The sequence below is a fragment of the Mixophyes fleayi genome, chromosome 5 (genome assembly GCF_038048845.1).
Source record: "Mixophyes fleayi isolate aMixFle1 chromosome 5, aMixFle1.hap1, whole genome shotgun sequence".
In the NCBI taxonomy this organism is placed as follows: domain Eukaryota; kingdom Metazoa; phylum Chordata; class Amphibia; order Anura; family Limnodynastidae; genus Mixophyes; species Mixophyes fleayi.
In genome coordinates, this window is record NC_134406.1 from 252,982,733 (window position 1) to 253,002,422 (window position 19,690).

The 19,690-nt window shown below is 43.2% G+C and overlaps 1 protein-coding gene across 22 annotated transcripts in view; it reads left to right on the forward strand.

Moving 5' to 3' along the window:
* Nucleotides 1-19,690, forward strand: part of RIMS2 (regulating synaptic membrane exocytosis 2) — a 506,258-nt gene that overhangs the window by 132,424 nt on the left and 354,144 nt on the right. For all 22 annotated transcript variants that reach the window (XM_075213921.1, XM_075213923.1, XM_075213924.1 and 19 more), the window contains one exon: nucleotides 14,649-14,959. In XM_075213921.1, the coding sequence (XP_075070022.1) occupies nucleotides 14,649-14,959 (311 nt within the window). The remainder of the gene's footprint in view (nucleotides 1-14,648; nucleotides 14,960-19,690) is intronic.

Consider the following 19,690-nt stretch of genomic DNA (forward strand, 5'->3'; position numbering starts at 1 on the left):
TTCCTCGTCTATCCTGGCTGAACATTTCATTAAAGAGATCTTCCGTATCCATGGATGTCCATCTGAGATTGTGTCTGATAGAGGAGTACAATTCGTGTCCAGATTCTGGCGAGCCCTTTGTAAAACCTTGGGCATACGATTAGCACTCTCATCTTCTTACCATCCACAATCCAATGGACAAACCGAACATGTCAATCAAGATCTTGAGACTTTTATAAGGATATTTTCATCAGCCAATCAAGACAACTGGGTAGAGTTACTCCCTTGGGCTGAGTTCGCCCATAACAACATGTACCATGAGTCATCATCCAAAACTCCATTCTTTGTGGTCTACGGTCACCATCCGTCTTTTCCGGAATTTCCTGCCCTCCCGCCCACCCAAGTTCCTGCGGTGGAAACGGTTTGTCAGACCTTTAAAAATATCTGGTCTCAGGTCAGAACCTGTTTAAAGAAGACATCTGTCAAATATAAATCTTTCGCTGATAAGAAGAGGCGGGCTATTCCACCACTAAAAATTGGAGATCGTGTCTGGTTATCCACAAAAAATATTCGTTTGAAGGTTCCATCCATGAAATTCGCCCCTCGTTTTATTGGTCCATATAGGATCATTCAAGTTATCAATCCAGTATGTGTGAAACTCCTTCTTCCTAAGAGTCTTCGGATTTCTAATGCCTTCCATGTATCTTTGCTCAAACCTCTTATTATCAACCGTTTTTCAACTCCTCCCTCAGCTCCGCAGCCAGTTCAAGTTCATCAGGAGGAGGATTTTGAGATTACCGAGGTACTAGATGCAAAAATTTCGCGAGGAGTCCTCCACTTCCTCGTTCATTGGAAGGGCTTTGGTCCTGAGGAGCGCTCTTGGATCAAAGCTGAAGATCTTAATGCTCCTGCCCTTTTGAAGAAGTTTTACTCCAAAAATCCGGACAAGCCCGGTTCCAGGCGTTCTGTGCCCACCTTTAAAAGGGGGGGTACTGTCACTCACCGGACCGTGAGTGCCTCTTCCCGGACATTTAGGAACCGTGGCCGTCCACCATCCTGAGGGTCTGCGCATGCGCATCCCTTTTCTATACTTCAGTGTATACTCCTTTAACTTAATTGGCAGATCAGGCAACCTCCCTATATTAAGCACCTGTGGTCACCACCACGTTGCCTGATCTTGGAGTCTCATTCCTCATGAGTCTCTGAAGGTGTTCCTGTATTACTCGTGTATTCAGCGCTGCTGATTCCTGTGGTTTCCAAACCACTTCTACTACTGTGGTTCCATACCACTTCTACCATCAACTGTATCATCATGACTGTTTGCTGATTCCTATCCGCTGCCTCCGTGCACTACAGTCTTCTATACCTCTTCATCGCTATTGTATATCTTTGGGACTGTTGCTGATTCCTATCCGCTGCCTCCGTGCACTACAGTCTTCTAAACCACTTCAACGTTATTTTATATCAATGTGACTGTTTGCTCATTGCTATCCGCTGCCTCCGTGCACTCCAGCTTTTACCTCACTCACCTGCTTCTCATCAAGTCTGTTTGCTGATTTCTATCCGCTGCCTCCGTGCACTACAGTCTCCTGCTTGCAACTCGCCTGTGTTCAACATCGTGACTGCCAGCTGACTACTATCCACTGCCTTTGTGCACTACAGTCTCCTGCTTGCAACTCGCCTGTGTTCAACATCGTGACTGCCAGCTGACTACTATCCGCTGCCTCTGTGCACTACAGTCTCCTGCTTGCAACTCGCCTGTGTTCAACATCGTGACTGCCAGCTGATTACTATCCGCTGCCTCCGTGCACTATAGTCTCATCTCATCTTTGCTGTGTCTTCCTCGAGACTGCCGCTTTCATTACCATCTGTTACACTTCGTGATCAACAGCTCCGGCCCTGCGCTGCACTCCTGTTTCCCATCGCTGTTGGTTCCTGTGGTTGCTACTGGTTACCTCCGTGTGCCGCTGAGTCCTGCTGCGGTGGTCAACGCTATCGTCCATCTCCTGCTGATCCACTCTCCACGCCTTCACGTGTTCCACTGGTCTCTACCCTTCTGTCAGCATTGGATTTGTATCTTATCTACTACCCTCTGCTGGATCATCTCCATTCTCCTGGGTCCCCTATGAGTCCAGTTCCACGTGTTGCTGACTCCTGTGGATTCGTGTCCCTGTTGGTCTACTCACCTGTGCGCTGCACCTGCTAGACCGCTGCTTCACCTATCCAGGGACTTCCTATCCAGTCGGCCTCCAGCCGCTCAGGTACCGCTGCTATTCCATCTGACTGCTACTGCTGAACCACGGTATGCATACTTCTCATTGACTGTGCTGTGTATTGCATATCTTGCTGGACTGTGTTTGGTTCTCTCTGGAGTCTGCTATCCGCTGAGTCTATTGCCATCATTGACTGTGTTATCATTGTGCTGGACTACTTCAAGAGACTTTCTAGATTGCAGACCTGATCAGTCATTTACATATATATATATCTATATTGTGCATATTACTGTGGATCGTGTATAAGGTGCCTGTGTATATCCGGTGTTGCAGTCTTCCCCCGTGCACCTCCTCACATATAGATTCAGTGGTACAACTTGCTGATGTCAGACCACTGATCCCTGTTTCCGGTATCACCTGTTCCATTATCCTCTCACATAGCAGTGGTACAACTCGCTACCGCAGACCACTGACTACCTGGATACCTCCACTTGGATTCCATTCCTTCACTCAGACAGCGGTACAACTTGCTACCCGCAGACCGCTGACTCTCATCACCTCCTTGTTTCTGTTGGACATTCCTCCTCACTATAGCAGTGGTACAACTTGCTATCGCAGACCACTGACTACATTCACGTGTCCTTGTCCATACAGTTCCTTGTGTATCATTACCTCATTATTACCAGTGTTGCTAGTCATAGACTTTCCTGAGCATCTCACCGGCCATCATTTCATGTTCCGTGATCACCCAGCTACCAGAGTACCCTATTACCATCTACATTGCTCTGGTAAGCCTACCATCTGGTGATCCCTGGGTAAAGACTCCTAGTGCCCGTGACAGTAAGTTTTAAAGGCTCTCATTTAACCTCAAATAAGCGATCAGTGTTTCAATCGAAAACTAGGCTTGGTGTACACTAAAGTAGACATGTGCAATCACTCCAAAAGGAGGCTTGGTTGTGGACCCGGAACATAGAGGTGATTTTGGCTCTCACGGATGGTATGAATATATAGCGTACATAAATATGAGCAAAGGGTGAAGTGTCCGTCTTCACAAATATAGATAAAAACAATAATTACAACAAGATATTAGATATAAACACTACACAATCAATAAAACGATCAGCTAAAAATTACAAGAACCATTTTAGTTCAAATTCAGTGTTAAGACCAGTCGGAGTCAGGGGTTTAAGTTGGTAGATCCACCTCATCTCAGCCTTCGTTAATCTTTGTAAGGTATTTCTATACCTCCAATGACTTTTAGCACATCAGAAGCGGCAGCTAGTGCTGGCGACAGTCATCATCGTCCGCGGGTATTTGCACTGGTCTTAAAACACCCTCAAGTGATACTGATACTGACAGGCATATCTACATCTCCATGCAGTCCTAACGCATTTCGCAGTTATGTAAGCACACTTTTACTTGTTCTGCATGTACACAGCCCTTCCTTCCTCCTTTCCTCCTGTCCAACTGTAAGGTGCAGCAATTACCAAATCTGTATATGGACGGAGAGTGTGCAGTACACAGTATACATATTTCACGCTAAGAAACCATGTGTACAGTCACCTCAGCATCTCATAGTCTGCACATTTCTATTTCTAAAAATCTCAGACTCTGTTTATTCTCAGCTTTTTTTTTACATTTAGGATAGCCATATGTCTATCTCAAGCATGATTAAAGTCCACTGCCATAGTAGCCTCTACAACCTCTACCAGAAGGTTATTTCACCTATCTACTACCCTTTCAGTAAAGTAATTATTCCTCAGATTTCCTCTATGCCTGCCAGCGTCCAATTTAGACTAGAGATGCTCAGGCTCAGTTTTCCTGAAAACCTAACCCCTCTGAATATCACCAGTCCGAGTTCCGAGCCACTTTCCCACTTTCTCAGATCTGAATCGAGTCAAAACATCATTGTTGCGTCGTTGGTCACTTTCCATTCTCCAGTGACATTGCTCAGTGCCATTGCTCACACAGAAACAGGCGTAGCAGTGTTCTTGTCACTCTCCAGTCTCTAGTGATATTGCTCAGTGCCATTGCTCACAATAGAAACAGGAGGGATAGCAGCAGAGCCGGATTTACACCTCATGGGGCCCTAGGCAAGATATCGGTTTGGGCCCCCCCTTCACACACACAGTGGCCCCTCACACACACGCAGGGCTGCCATCAGAAATTGTGGGGCCCAGTACAAACAAAAGAGTCTGCCCCCCCCTTCCCAATATATAGTGGGGTATATTACATTGACTCCATATTAAGCAACACATAGTACCCCCAGATCATATTATGCTACACATAGTACCCCCAGATCATATTATCATACACATAGTACCCCCAGATCATATATTATGCTACACATAGTACCCCCAGATCATATTATCATAAACATAGTACCCCCAGATCATATTATCATACACATAGTACCCCCAGATCATATTAAGCCACACATAGTACCCCCAGATCATATCATGCCCCACATAGTACCCCCAGATCATATTATGCTACACATAGTACCCCCAGATCATATTATCATACACATAGTACCCCCAGATCATATCATGCCCCACATAGTACCCCCAGATCATATTATCATACACATAGTACCCCCAGATCATATCATGCCCCACATAGTACCCCCAGTTGATATCACGCCACACATAATACCCTCAATACATATTATTTTTGTTACATTTACACACGTGCATAGTGTAGGAAGTTAGGAACCCCCTGTGTGCTCACCTTCTACTCAGCATGCCAGCCGAGACAGGAACATCAGCTGTCAGCAAAGGCAGTCCCACAATCCGGACATCACAGCCCGCCCCCAATGACACCCCCCTTCCCCGCACGAGTCGCGGGCCGCGAGTCGGGGGAGGGGCCAAATTATATATATATATATATTTTTAGATTTTCACTTGCCCCCCCCCCCCAGCTGGGCCCCCGGGAGCCGCTAGGCTCTAGGCAGGTGCCTAGGTTGCCTAGCGGTAAATCCGGCCCTGGGTAGCAGTGTTCTTGTCACTTTCCAGTCTCCAGTGATATTGCTCAGTGCCATTGCTCACGCAAAAACAGGGGTAGCAGTGTTCTTGTCACTCTCCAGTCTCCAGTGACATTGCTCAGTGCCATTGCTCACGCAGAAACAGTAGGGGTAGCAGTGTTCTTGTCACTTGACAAAAATTGACTGGAAATGACTGAAAAATAATGTTATTGAGGTTAATAATAATGTAAGAAAAAAAAGAGCCAAATTATGTGATTTTAGCATTTTTTTTAACAATTTTAAAAAAAAAGTACAGAACCAAAACTAAAACAAGAACTTAATACAGATCCAAAACACGGGGGTCAGTGAACATCCCTAATTTGGATCATGTCCTGTTGTTCTAAGGCAGGCCTGGACAACCTGTGTTTCTACAAGTCCCAGAATACCATGGAAGCTATAGTCTGGCAATCGACTGAAAAAGCATGCTGGGGCTTGTAGTTCTACAACACCTGGAGAGCCACAGGTTGTCTAGGTCTGCTCTAATACTTCTTTTCTTCTGATGGATAGTTTCCTTCTGTATTGTACTTTTATTCCGGCTTGTAGACGTCCCCCACCCCCCTTTTCCTTCTGTCTTTCGTTGCTAAAATACCTCTTGGACAGCTCTTTCCCTGAACTGGCCAGGGACCAAAACCGAACGCTGTCCTGAACTTTCACTGCCATCTGCCTGTGCGTGGCCTCTAAGTGGAAATCGACCCCAGTGCCCTGGCTCTCGGGCCTGAATAGGACTCATACATGTTAGCCCTAGATGCTGGAATCAAGCAGTTATGCAGATTTGGCATCCATTGCTATCTAGCAGATACCCCCTGCCCCTTTAATCGACTCTAATTATATGGCAGCTATTTCCATAATTTAAGTTCTTTGTACCCCTTCCTTCTCCCTCTTTATGTGTCTCTGTATTGTTGGATAATTGGAGTTTTGTGCAGTTTATTTATGATGCACCAACTTGCAGGCAAGATTACTGAAAAAAGAAAAAGGGGTGGAGAGGTTTAGGGGTGTTCCTTGCTGTGCTGCAGAGTAAGCATTAATACACTGGACAACCGTCTATGAGCACCAGTGCAACCCAAGGCCTTTGTGGGTGTGCGTCCAGTATACTTCGACGTCCACAGCTTTCAGTGTTATACCAAGTGCTTCAGTGATGTGACTGGGACCTGGTAGGGAACTGAGTTACTCTATTGTCAAACAGTTGCCTCCACATTGCATAGGGACAGGGTGCACTTTTGTGACTTCATTTAGAGTTAGGTGCAAATCCAGCTATAGGGTGCAAATTTGCACCCTAACATATCATGTTGCAATACAAGGGGTGCAAAAGCAATTCTTTTTTTGCACGCAGGGAAAATAATCTGTAATTGTACTTATCTATTGCATGTGGCACACAATGACACTATTTTACACTGAAATTTAGAGTTGAGCTAGGACCCTTCCAGCTCTAAATCTGTACGCACATTTTAAAATTGCCAGCCCCCTGCACCCCCCCCCCCCCAATCCTTTCTCATCACCCCACAATTTAAACCCCTGTTCATTGAGTAAAATAGGGTCTCTGGTTCCTATTGAACTAAACATATAATCTGTTAGAGGGGAAGCTGTCAGCAAGGTGTTCCCACACTGTAAACAATTACAAGGAGACCTCTGAGATATACTATGAAAGCTGCCATCAGTTATCTACAATTAAATATGATCACTATCATTGTATTGTTAACTCGTTTCTTGAGATAAAAAAATGACAAAGAACTTATTACTTCCAAGTATATAGACTGACTAGTCACAAAAACGTACAAATTTTGGCCATCTAGTCTCAGTTTCAGCAGATTCTAGATCCGACGCTGCGCACGGACATCATAATGTAGCGCTCCAACACAAGCTTTCCGGATAACTGAACAGTGATTGAGATGATCTGGCTCAGAATGGCTTCCCAGTGCTAATTATTTAATAATCTAATTACTTCCTATTCAAATGCCAATTATTTTGGCAAGAGGTAGTCACTCTCTGCGGATTCGCAGCAAACAATGAAACTTTACCTCGGTGTAATTACATTCTTAGTGGAAAGCAAGTTTCAGAAGTGGTTGGACTGCAAAAATACCCTGCAAATGACATGGGTGTCTAATTTATGGAGACTGCTGTACATTCTGTCTGCTTTTAAGAGTATTGCTAGCCCAGCGTAGTGTTTATCAGAATGAGATTAGCTCTAGTGGAGATGTGTTCAATACTGTAGATTTAACATTTGCTGACATTTCCTATTACACTTTAATTATAATTAACTCATTAGATTTCAGTGTTTTACAGCATAACGTCAGGTCAATTTTAATACATCGCTAGAACAAAGAATAAAGCTGAAGGAAGCAGCTGTTTCTTTGTTTCTTAGATTCTATCTTTAATGTTCTAGAATGTACTGGAAACCTGATGGCTAGAATCTGATTGGTTGCTATGGCCAACAGCTCCACTTTTCCTTTTTGGAAGCTTTAGTAAATCTACCACTTAGAGTCTGAACCTGAGACAGTGCACTTAGAAATTAAATCTGATAAGGTTCCTGCAGCAGTCTCTTATACTATTTTGGCACGGACATTTTGCAGCCAGAAATATTAATCAAAATTCCCATATGCATCTTGGATTTCTTAAAACCCAAAGTTTTTGAGTGACAGAGATTGGAGATTTTAGAAAACCGCTGCTTCATCTTATGCCTGCGCTTACTCTGTCTGTAATGTTTATTCCTACAATTATCATTATTATAGCAAGCCCTCCTGGGCTGTTTTACATAAACTGTTAGATATCATTTGTTAATAATTTAAGCTTAAACCAAATATCTTTCCTAAATGTTCTCCTGTGTGGTACAGCCCAATCTCTTGCATCTGCTTGTCACTCATTTTGAGTCACATGAGGCAGTACGGTGGCTCAGTGGTTAGCACTTCTGCCTCACAGCACTGGGATCATGAGTTCAATTCCTGACGCTGGCCTTATCTGTGAGGAGTTTGTATGTTCTCCCCGTGTTTGCATGGGTTTCCTCCAGGTTCTCCGGTTTCCTCCCACATTCCAAAAACATACTGGTAGGTTAATTGACTGCTAACAAATTGACCCTAGTCTGTGAGTCTGTCTGTGTGTGTGTGTGTGTTAGGGAATTTATACTGTAAGCCCCAATGGGGCAGGGACTGATGTGAGTGAGTTCTGTGTACAGCGCTGCGGAATTAGTGGCGCTATATAAATAAATGGTGATGATGATGCTCGCCTTTTCTACATAGGACTAGATGATACAGTCGTTTGCAGAAATTTAGACACCCTTGATCAAATTTCAGGATTTGCTGAATCTCTAAGTGAAAAGAAGAAAAACCGTGAATGTGGCGTGTGAATTAGTTTGGGCACCTTTCCTGTTGATTCGTCTGTACTTTTTTTCTTTTTTTTCAAAGCCTCTAAACTTTATTGACTTGTTAGACTTTACCTTAAGCCAAACGAGGACAATCCAGAGTTGACTAAATACTCTGACCCTTCTAACGTCTCAGGACGTTGGTCATACTCCCAACAACCACGGGCTTCTCTAAACAGCCGTCTGAGGAGCTGGAAGTACACATTTTGAGAAAAACAAGTGAAGCATCTGAAGAAAAGAACACCTTGCCAACCGGTAAGCCTGGGGGTGGATCTATTATTATTTGGTGATGTGTGGAAGCCGTTGGTACAGGAAATATCACCCGTGTGGAAAGAAGAATGGATTCAAATAAATATCAACAAATCTTAGAAGCTAATGTCTCCAAGACATTGGACAAATTGAAACTGGAAAGAAGTTGGATGGTTCAGCAAAACAAAACATACCCCAAACCGGGAAGTACTTACAGAAACTAATGGTTATGGTTTTGTAATGGCCTTCACAGACCCAAGATTTGAATTTTTTTAACATCTAGTGAGGAGATCTCAAGCACACAACACATGCAAGAAGACCTAAGAATGATTCTAAGCTTGCAGAGTTCTGCATGGAAGAGTGGACACAATTCCTAAAACTAGAATAGAAATAATGTTGACTACAAGAAATATTTGGATGCTTCTGCCAGAGGAGCTGTTGCTAAGCAACGATTGACAGGGTGCCCAAACTTTTGCACACGCCACATTCACTGGCTGTTTTTTATTGTACAACTCATCATGTAGTGATTAAGTTTGTGTCCTCCGGGATTGTGTTAACTTCTTTTCGCTTAGAGATTCCATGAAACTTACATTTTCGCCTGGGATGTCCAAACATTTGCATACAGAATAGAAGTGTGTGTCTGGTGGCCCTAAAAAGACCTCCCACCACCTCTTATGACCCGTAGCATCCTGATCTCAGTAGCTCTTTTCAAATCCGGCACCAAGTTTCCCCTTTTGTGCTTCTTTTTATCTTGATAAAAAAAATATTTTTTGTCTTATTGCAGTTTTTATTATATTCACTTTTTATGTGTACTCTGTATTTCTATGAAGTAATTGTAATTGTACTTATCTATTGTAAGTCTATAGAGGGAAGATAGAAAGAGCATGACTGATTAACGGTTGGTATAGACTATGCATCCTTCATCTCCCTGTCAGCCTTTGGCAGCTGTCATTGAATTCCAACTGAACAGAGCGTTTTTTCTTTTTGTCAAAGTCTTACAGGAAAAGATGTGCTACATTGTGAAATATGCAAAGTGCTTTCTAAACTAATTTACTGCTCTGAATGCTGCGTAGGAAGTACAGGAAAATTGATGTTGATGTTTGTGTAGGAGGTTATCATGGTGATGTAAGCAACATATTACAAAAAAAAAAAAATTGGACTATTTCTACCCAATACTCAGCAGTCTTGCTACTGACTGTAAATTTTGGGCACATCGGAATTAACTGAAGGATGATGGAAAGGAAGTTTTTGACCACCAACAATGAAACCATTACTTTCCCCGTTTCTAGTTTGATGTGCTTTAACTACTTACACAACTGCCCTACAACACTTGTGTATATTACATTGTTTCCCTAAATTTAGAATGCAAACTTTCGTATGTAGATGTAGCACCATTCTTTTAGACAGATTTCGTGATCGAACTCAACGCTCACCCTTAAACCTGCACTGCTGCCGTTCAAAAAGAATTAGCTGACCTGGTCATTGCAGAGGGTTTTACTGATCACGCCATTAGTCTTAACGAAACACGCTCCATCTTTATTCAAGGCCTACCAATAACATTAACAAATATTTATTATATTTTCCGAAACTTATTGGAACTAACGCTTGGGACTTTGGAGCAGGTGATGGAGGGATTCTCATCAAATGCTCCAACATATTTGTATATATTAATATAGCACATATATAATACACACATAAGTATGGGAGACAGGAATCTTGCTCTACTATGTCTTCGGTTTGATCAATAACACTACCATTATTCCAAAGTTCAGTCTACTGTTTCCATTGCTGTATATAGAGAGCTCTTTCTATAGACAGCGACTGCAACAGGGACACCTGCAGGCTAGAAGCATGTCATTAAAACTCACAATGATAAAGATGAAAATCTTATCAAAAGTACCCATTAATGGTCATCGATAATCGATAGGTGCTCCTCCAACAGTGCATATGTCATTTGCACCAATTTTGGCGAGAACATACCCGAATTTACAAGGATGCTCAAGGATTTGGGATTTGTGGGAAAACAGAAAATTGGAGATTATTGAAGAGATCCTAAAGTGCTACTAGAAGCAACTTTAAAGTGATGTTTCCACTCTTTCCACTATGCACATTTCCAGTTGGATCAACAATCCCACAAAACTAGGAGCAGATCAATTTCCAGGGACAGTTCTGAAAACCACGATGTGGGCGCCTTGTTCTTATACGGGCAGGCAAGAGGTCCATAGCCTCAAATAGACATCTGAGCGTGTCTTCATTTTTTGAACTTTTATAAATGGTCTTTATTATCTTGTAATTAAATAATGTGTTCATCTCATTGTCATAAATCATTTTCAGTGATACAATCCTTTTAAACTATAGAATAAAATTTTGCACTATATTAAACATTTATGGGATGCCAAGAGAGAGACCGATGTGGATGGTTCTCAGCCACAACACAAGGTTCTGTAAGCTGTATTCTGAATAGCTTGAATATTGGAGATTCTAGTGCTAGGGAGGCCAGTGACAAGAGGTTACTTTAGTCCATATTACAAGGTGTAAGCGTTTCAGATGTATGTATGATATAAGTAAAGTGGTGGATTTCATGGGATTGTTATGTTCTGAGGAAAGGGCTATAAAAAGGCTTTGTGAAAGAAATGCCATTATATTAAATTATTTACTTTATTTGCTTATTGAGTGGTCTATACCAGCCAGAAAAATGCATTGTAAGGTGGCAGGAGGGACGACTGTTATTATACTACTCATTTCTGTAACCTGGGGCCAACCTGGAGGAAACTTTTCACTCGCCCGCAGGTACTGTCACTCTATGGGGGGATTCAATGAGCTGCAAACATTGCATCTGCGCACATTTCGAGGTGCTACAGTACCCCAACATCGCGGATTTATCCTTGTACATCTATGTGGCGCGAGGAGAGATCTGCAATGTTTCATTGCCGCGGAGTGAACAGCATCCTTAGTTGGTGTTACTGCACAATACCTAGTCATCAAAATAAATGTTATTAAACACTTACGTTACTAAACACTGTACAAAGCCATCTCATACATTGGCAGTTTAGCAGACTTTTTTTTTTAAGCCAGAACTACAGACTGTTTATACGTTTTATAGTTATAATTATAAATGCTGCTTTTAGTTCCACATTAAAAAAAAAAAAAAACTATTTTAAGAAGCTAAATATTTGAAAACTCTTCAGTTTGTAATGTTAAATAATTAAATGTTATTTATTTATTTATTAGTTAATTGCCTATTACAATGAAAGTATTTTATTGCTCTATATAAAGAAACATTAAAATACAAAAAAGATAAATTATTCATGATTAAAACATAATCCGTTTATACTTTCTGGTAAAGAATGTTGATTTGTGGTTACAATAAAAGTCAGTAGAGGGGGGGAAAAATCTGAAACGTTTCAGGCCATGACGAAGTCTCAACTTAACAAAAATCTGTATAAGTGACCAGGGGCGCGGTTCCCAAAGTGTGCGCTGCGGCTCCCAGGGGTGCCGCGGCGCTGTCACAGGGGGCCGCGGTCAGGTAGAGAAAAAAAAAATACAAAACAAAAAAAACGTACCAAATCGGCGGCGCCCGAGACCAAACTTCCTCCCTCCTCGCTTCAGACTAAATGTCCGTCGCGCCCGACATTCAGTGACAAGCGGCAGGAGAGAGGAGGATGCTGGTCTGGGCGCCGCCGGATTGATACGTTTTTTTGTTTTTTTTATTTTTTTTCCCTCTTCCTGACCCCTGGGACGCAGAAGGGGTATAGTGAAAGGACGCAGAGGGGGCAGAGTGAGAGGAAGATGCAGAGGGGGCAGATTGAGAGGAAAATGCAGAGGGGGCAGAGTGAGAGGAAGATGCAGAGGGGACAGAGTGAGAGGAGGATACAGAGGGGGCAGAGTGAGAGGAGGATGCAGAGGGGGAAAGTGTGTGGATGCAGGGGCGGCAGAGTGTGTGGATGCAGGGGCACAGAGTATGTGGAGATGAAGTATGGCGCAGAGTATGTGGAGATGAAGGAGGGCACAGAGTGTGTGGAGATAGGGATGGCACAGATTGTGTGGAGATGAAGGAGGGCACAGAGTGTGGAGATGAAGGAGGGCACAGAGTGTGTGGAGATGAAGGAGGGCACAGAGTGTGTGGAGATGAAGGAGGGCACAGATTGTGTGGAGATGAAGGAGGGCACAGTGTGTGTGGAGATGAAGGAGGGCACAGAGTGTGTGGAGATGAAGGAGGGCACAGAGTGTGTGGAGATGAAGGAGGGCACAGAGTGTGTGGAGATGAAGGAGGGCACAGATTGTGTGGAGATGAAGGAGGGCACAGAGTGTGTGGAGATGAAGGAGGGCACACAGTGTGTGGAGATGAAGGAGGGCACAGAGTGTGTGGAGATGAAGGAGGGCACAGATTGTGTGGAGATGAAGGAGGGCACACAGTGTGTGGAGATGAAGGAGGGCACAGTGTGTGGATGCAGGGGCACAAAGTGTGTGGAGATGAAGGAGGGCACAGAGTGTGTGGAGATGAAGGAGGGCACAGATTGCGTGGAGATGAAGGAGGGCACAGTGTGTGTGGAGATGAAGGAGGGCACACAGTGTGTGGAGATGAAGGAGGGCACAGTGTGTGGATGAAGGGGCACAATGTGAGTTAGCTGTAAATTATTCTTTGACAGAAATATAATTTAAAAATATATATAAAAATATAATTTTCCCTTGGATTTATGTGTATTATTTTTGCATACAACTTAATAAGTATTTCTGTCCTGACCTAGATACTTATTACGTTCTTTTGACCCAACTACTTATAAAACGGGACTGCTCTGTAATTATTTTTTGGACGCGTGCCTTGAAAAAATTATAGAGACTCTAAGGGTGCCGCGAACTGCAAAAGTTTGGGAACCACTGGACCAGGGTATTGCTGTGATGGTGGGACCGTATTGCGGAGAGTAGAAGGATGGCATTATTACATTTTTGAACCAAGGACTTACATTAGTGATAGGCGACCTGATACACTTCATTGATCACATGGTCGTCCCTCTAACCTTCAAAAGGACAGCACATTACACTTAATATCAGTAATAAGTTAAAACAATACATTTAATCAAAGAGAAAGAGACACCTGTCTGTAATAACATATCAGCCGACACTTTAAACAAGAGTCACAAACTAGAGCAAACAATCTGACAATAAAGCAAGAAGGAGCTGGGGGCCACAAGTGAAGGCTCGGGGGGCCACCTGTTGCCCATTACTGACCAACATTAAAGGGACTTCCCAACTTCTGATGAATTGACTTGTATATGCCATCTTGTAACTTGTACTTAATTTTTTGTCTCTACTGTGCCCCCTGCATTGGATACAGCTTTGTCTTGTGTTCCAGGAAATCAACTCTGTGTATATAAACACCTGGTTCTATACCACAGAAGGGACATAGAAGCATAAATCAGTGCAGTAGTAATAGTTTTAGGAGAGTACCTATGTGTCTGATAAAGTCATCTCAAGGTGGCAAACCCCTTTAGGTGCCCGCTTCAGAATCTATTGCATAATTTTTAAATATTGCATTACCTTTTAAGCACTTCACTGAGGCTGTACGTTATTACTCAGACTAATGCAAAATTAAGAAAACCGTGGTAGGACCTTGTGTGTGTGAGATTTGTAGAGAACGGAGTGATAGACCCGAGACCGATCTCTTTCTGTTCCTTTGTATAATGCAAACTCATTTCATTACCAGCCTGCTGAGCTCTATGATTTGTGATTGTCGATTGCATGACACAGGCAGAACTGCAGGAAACCGCTGTAATATTAGATGAAAGTCAACATTTCCCTGATTAACTTACTGCCTTTTTTTATTGGCCTACAGGTAATGTGGGTATGTAATTTGTGCCGAAAACAACAAGAAATCCTCACAAAATCAGGAGCCTGGTTCTACAACAGTGGGTCAAACACAGCGGAGAAGGGGGGCGAAGAGACCCAAGCGGGGCTCCAGAACGAAGAAGCACCTCAGGAGAAAAAGGCGAAGCTACAAGAGCAATCCCAATACCAGGGACCCTCAGGGGACTTAATAACACCAGCCTCAGACAAGAGCCGATCGCAAGGGATCGTCAGGCAGGACTCCATTAAGAATGGTTCTGGAGTAAAACACTTATCTGCAAGTGATCTGCCATCCGACAGGTAATAATGTATTTGTAACCTTAACTGTTTTACCGTTTGTAATTATTATTATTATCATTTATTTATAAAGCACCAATATAGTACTCAGCGCTGTACATTGAGGGGATCGTGATACAAATGAATAAAATACAATAGCATGTAATAGAAAGTAAAGATGACCCTTCCCAAACAAGCAGACAATCTAAGAGGTGGGGCATGATACATAAGGTAGCAGAATAACAATTGTAGTTGCTGGTGGGGATACTTGTTCATGAATACAGCCAATGTATCCATCCTGGGCTCCAGGCAGTTGGAGGACACAGGCACTGCCCTACTACCTGGCTCAAGACAGGTGATAACCACAGGTAGATTGCAAGTTCCTGGCAGTAAGTAATTACAGGTACAGTGCTAGTTCCTGAATTCTGGCAGATAGATACCACAGGCAGAGCACTAGCTCTTAGCACTGGGAAGTCGGTAATTGCAGGTACAGTGCTAGTTCCTGGCTCCAGGCAGTTGGTTATTGCAGGTACAGTCCTAGTTCCTGGCTCCAGGCAGTTGGTAATTGCAGGTACAGTCCCAGTTCCTGGCTCCGGGCAGTTGGTAATTGCAGGTGCAGTCCTAGTTCCTGGTTCCAGGCAGTTGATAATTGCAGGTACAGTCCTAGTTTCTAGCTCCAGGCAGTTTGTAATTGCAGGTGCAGTCCTAGTTCCAGGCAGTTGGTAATTGCAGGTACAGTCCCAGTTCCTGGCTCCGGGCAGTTGGTAATTGCAGGTGCAGTCCTAGTTCCTGGTTCCAGGCAGTTGGTAATTGCAGGTACAGTCCTAGTTTCTAGCTCCAGGCAGTTTGTAATTACAGGTGCAGTCCTAGTTCCTGGTTCCAGGCAGTTGGTAATTGCAGGTACAGTCCTAGTTCCTGGTTTCAGGCATTTGGTAATTGCAGGTACAGTCCTAGTGCCTGACTCTGGGCAGTTGGTAATTGCAGGTACAGTACTAGTTCCTGGCTTTTGGCAGTTGGTAATTGCAGGTACAGTACTAGTTCCTGGCCCCAGGTAGTTGGTAATCGGAGATACAATACTAGTTCCTGGCTCCAGACAGTTGGTAATTGCTGGTACAGTTCTTGTTCCTGGCTCTGGGCAGTTGGTAATTGCAGGTACAGTACTAGCTCCTGCCCTAGGTAGTTGGTAATTGCCGATACAGTTCTTGTTCCTGGCTTCTGGCAGTTGGTAATTGCATGTACAGTACTAGTTCCTGTCCCTAGGCAGTTTGTAATTGCAGGTACAGCACTAGTTCCTGGCCCCAGGCAGTTGGTAATTGCAGGTACAGTGCTAGTTCCTGGCTCTGGACAGTTGATAATTACAGGACTGAGTTACTCCCTGGCTCTTATTATTTTTAATAACCTAATCCTAAATAACCTCCATTAAATAAATGAGCCACAACATGCATGTTTGCTAAGACAACATGGTACCTCTGAGCTTTAGAAGAAAGAACACTGCCTGGCACACCGTATGGAGTAATCTTATTTAGATTGGTTACTCTGGGTATCTGACACTACTGTCCAGTTTTAGGATTGTGTGACCTGCCACCATACCCTCAAAAGCCCAAAATATTTAGAAATGGGCATGGCTTTGTGACAATGTGAGTGTGGTTTGTGAGGATCTGGGTGTGGTTTGGTCTGATCTGGCAAATCATGGGAGGGGTTTATTTTGGCCCGAGTTTGCCCTCGCTCCCTCTTCAAACCTAATTCTTTGTTACCTTCTATTCAACTGTTAGCTCTATGAGGGCAGGATTCAAACAGTAGCTTTTTTACATGTTTTTAACTAGCCAAGGGTACATGTCTTCTTTAATAACATGGTGCATTGTGCACACATGCTGTATCCTATAGCAACCTATAATATTCTGGCTGTCAAAGTAATTGTTGGATTAATTACTAGGGGTTTACAGTACATCGATACAAATTGCACTATGTTGTTAAATAAGCTCTATGAGCCTAATTGCAGAGTTGAAGGTACGCGCGTTTGCATATCGTTAATTGTGTGGATTCGCTTTGGACATGCCCACAACAAACCCTGCAAGTACCTTCCTACACCTGTGCAGAATTGGAGACACGACAAGGGAGGGTAGGGGTGTGAGTACAGCAGGGTCATGTCCGTGAGCCGATGCACCATTTACAGCCGTAGTATTGCACCACTTTATGGGCTGGTGTAATACATGTTGAAGGTGATGACGGTCGCCAGCCCTTACTAACCACTTCTGATTGACTGATCGCAATTTCACCCCTGAAACTGCTGGGAGCTTTCTTCATATATTATAGGATTTTGTATCTGTATTTATAAAAACAATTTTGTTTTGTTACTGCATTATATGAAGCCGTATAGTGAATGCCTATTTCCCTACCTGAACAAATCTGTACAATGTTGTATTGCACTTATGACCTGGTTCTGTGCATGTGGGTGTAAGTACGTCTGCCATAAACCTTAGCATTTATTCTATAGTTGCAGGGCTGGATCTGTCCGATTTATGGGCCTAAATACGCCATATTTGCCCCAAAAATGACGCTCCAAGTTCAACCCAGGCTCTATGTGTTCTATGTACAATCTGCTTTAGATAGGGGCACCTATGTTTTGGTCTGACATGTTTTCATTTTTTTTATTGGCATTTTAAGCATTCATTATAATGCATAAGAATCCATGATGTTAGAACGTAACATTCAAGTAATCATTTGACATTTGAAAAACTGGTAGATGCTCAATACCTAATTAATGTGTCATGTGTCTGCTTTAGAGGTGTGCAAGAAATACGTCAATATATATATATATATATATATTGCTATGTAAACCTATTTTTATAATTATAGTAGAAATTTCAGTGTTTGCTGGATTCCAGCTCAATCTTACATATGAGGAGTGTAAAGGGGGAGGGTGGACGGTTTCAGCCTACATGCAATAAAAGGACTATTTGTTGGTAAACTGATATGTTAAAGGGCAAGGGGCATGTATTGTTAGAGCTGAGATATATATTGAATATAAATATATATATATATAATACATATTATGAAGTATCTCTTGATTTTTCTTATATATTAAATGCAAAACTGATTGTGCCACAATGATTTCAATAATGTAAGACATTAATCTTTTTTAATATACTAGCTGAAGTACCCGATGTTGCCCGGGTTTAAATCTTCACAATATTAAGTTATCAATAAGTTGGATGTAGCTGTCAACATTTTAAAAATAATTAGCAGCTAAGATGTCATCCAAATCCATCCAGTGGAAGACCCAGAACACACTCGCTGGATTAAAGTTGTGCCCAGTGTACACCAATGGGAGGTCCGACCAGGACCCCAACCACTCCACTAGGCATCCCAGACCATTTCCACCCCTCTGTGAAGTTTTCATCCAATCCATCCAGTGGAAGGGCCAGAACAGGCTCCCCGGGTCAAAGTGCTGTCCAGCGTACACCAACGGGAGGTCCGACTGGGACCCTAACCCCCCTAACACCTGGCCAGTATCCAACTGAACCACCTCGCATTGGTCACATCCCAATCGGTGCAGGGGTGTCCGTATGCATAACCGGACAGACAAACAAGCAAACAAACAGACCAATGATTTTTATATATAAGATTAATATTATGTAAGACCGACCAAGTAACCTGATTAAAGAGTAATATATTACTGTGTATATAAGATTGTGTGGTTGAACTAATGCATACTTGCCAACTCTCCCGGAATGTCCGGGAGACTCCCGCATTTTGCGAGAGTCTCCCGGACTCCCGGGCGAGTGTGGCAATCTCCCGAATTCTGCCCACTTCACTAGGAAGTGCCCACTTCCTAGTGAAGTGGGCAGAATTAGATCCCAAACGCCGCGATTCCCGATGAATCGCGGCGTTTAGCCCCGCCCCCCGCTGTCAAATGACGCAATTTGCGTCATGACGTCACAGGGGGCGGGGCCGAAATGACGCGATTTTGGCCGCCCCGCCCCCTCACGCCCCCCTCCACTGGCTGGCTCCCGGAAGAGAGCTGAAGAAAGTAGGTAAGTATGAACTAATGTAATATGTATCCTCTGCGCCTCTGTGTATCTAAGTCTTTATAACTTGCAGCTTGCACTGATTACTCTTATGTTGAGAAGTAAAATGTATAAGCACTGAGTTCCTTCTGCTAAAATACGGACCTAGGCAGTAATCACATCGTAACCACCAGTATGTTAGTGACCGGCACCTACTTAATGATGTGAGCGCTGAATGAAATAAAAAGTTATTTTCACTGTTACTATTACCAGCGAGAGAGTCTGCTCTGAGACACAGAAAGTAATTTTGGAGAATCACCTCAGCGGTGCTCTCCTGCACGGGGACCAGGAAACATAGCTGACTAACACAGAGTGTGGGGAAGTGTGAACAACGCGTGCTCCAAAAAATGGAGACATTGAAATTATATCACCGAACTCTCCAGCATTCTTTATTCTACTTTATTCCTGGTGATGGCAGGTGAGGGCTACCCGTGGATCATCCTGAAACGTTTATAGCTGTGTTCAAAAAGATGGTTTAAAATCATACCTGTTCCCTGCTCACGGTGGGGGCAGCCATTGTGTGTGTGCTTAGACAGCGCTCAGGAGAATGTATCCTATTGATTTATTAGGAGCTAGTGACATCACTAAGGCCTGTGGTGAGGAATTGGTAGCCAACAAAATGGCTGCCAACATTGTGCGTAGAAGACAGGTACACATGAATATGTAATATCAAATATATATTTCTGCA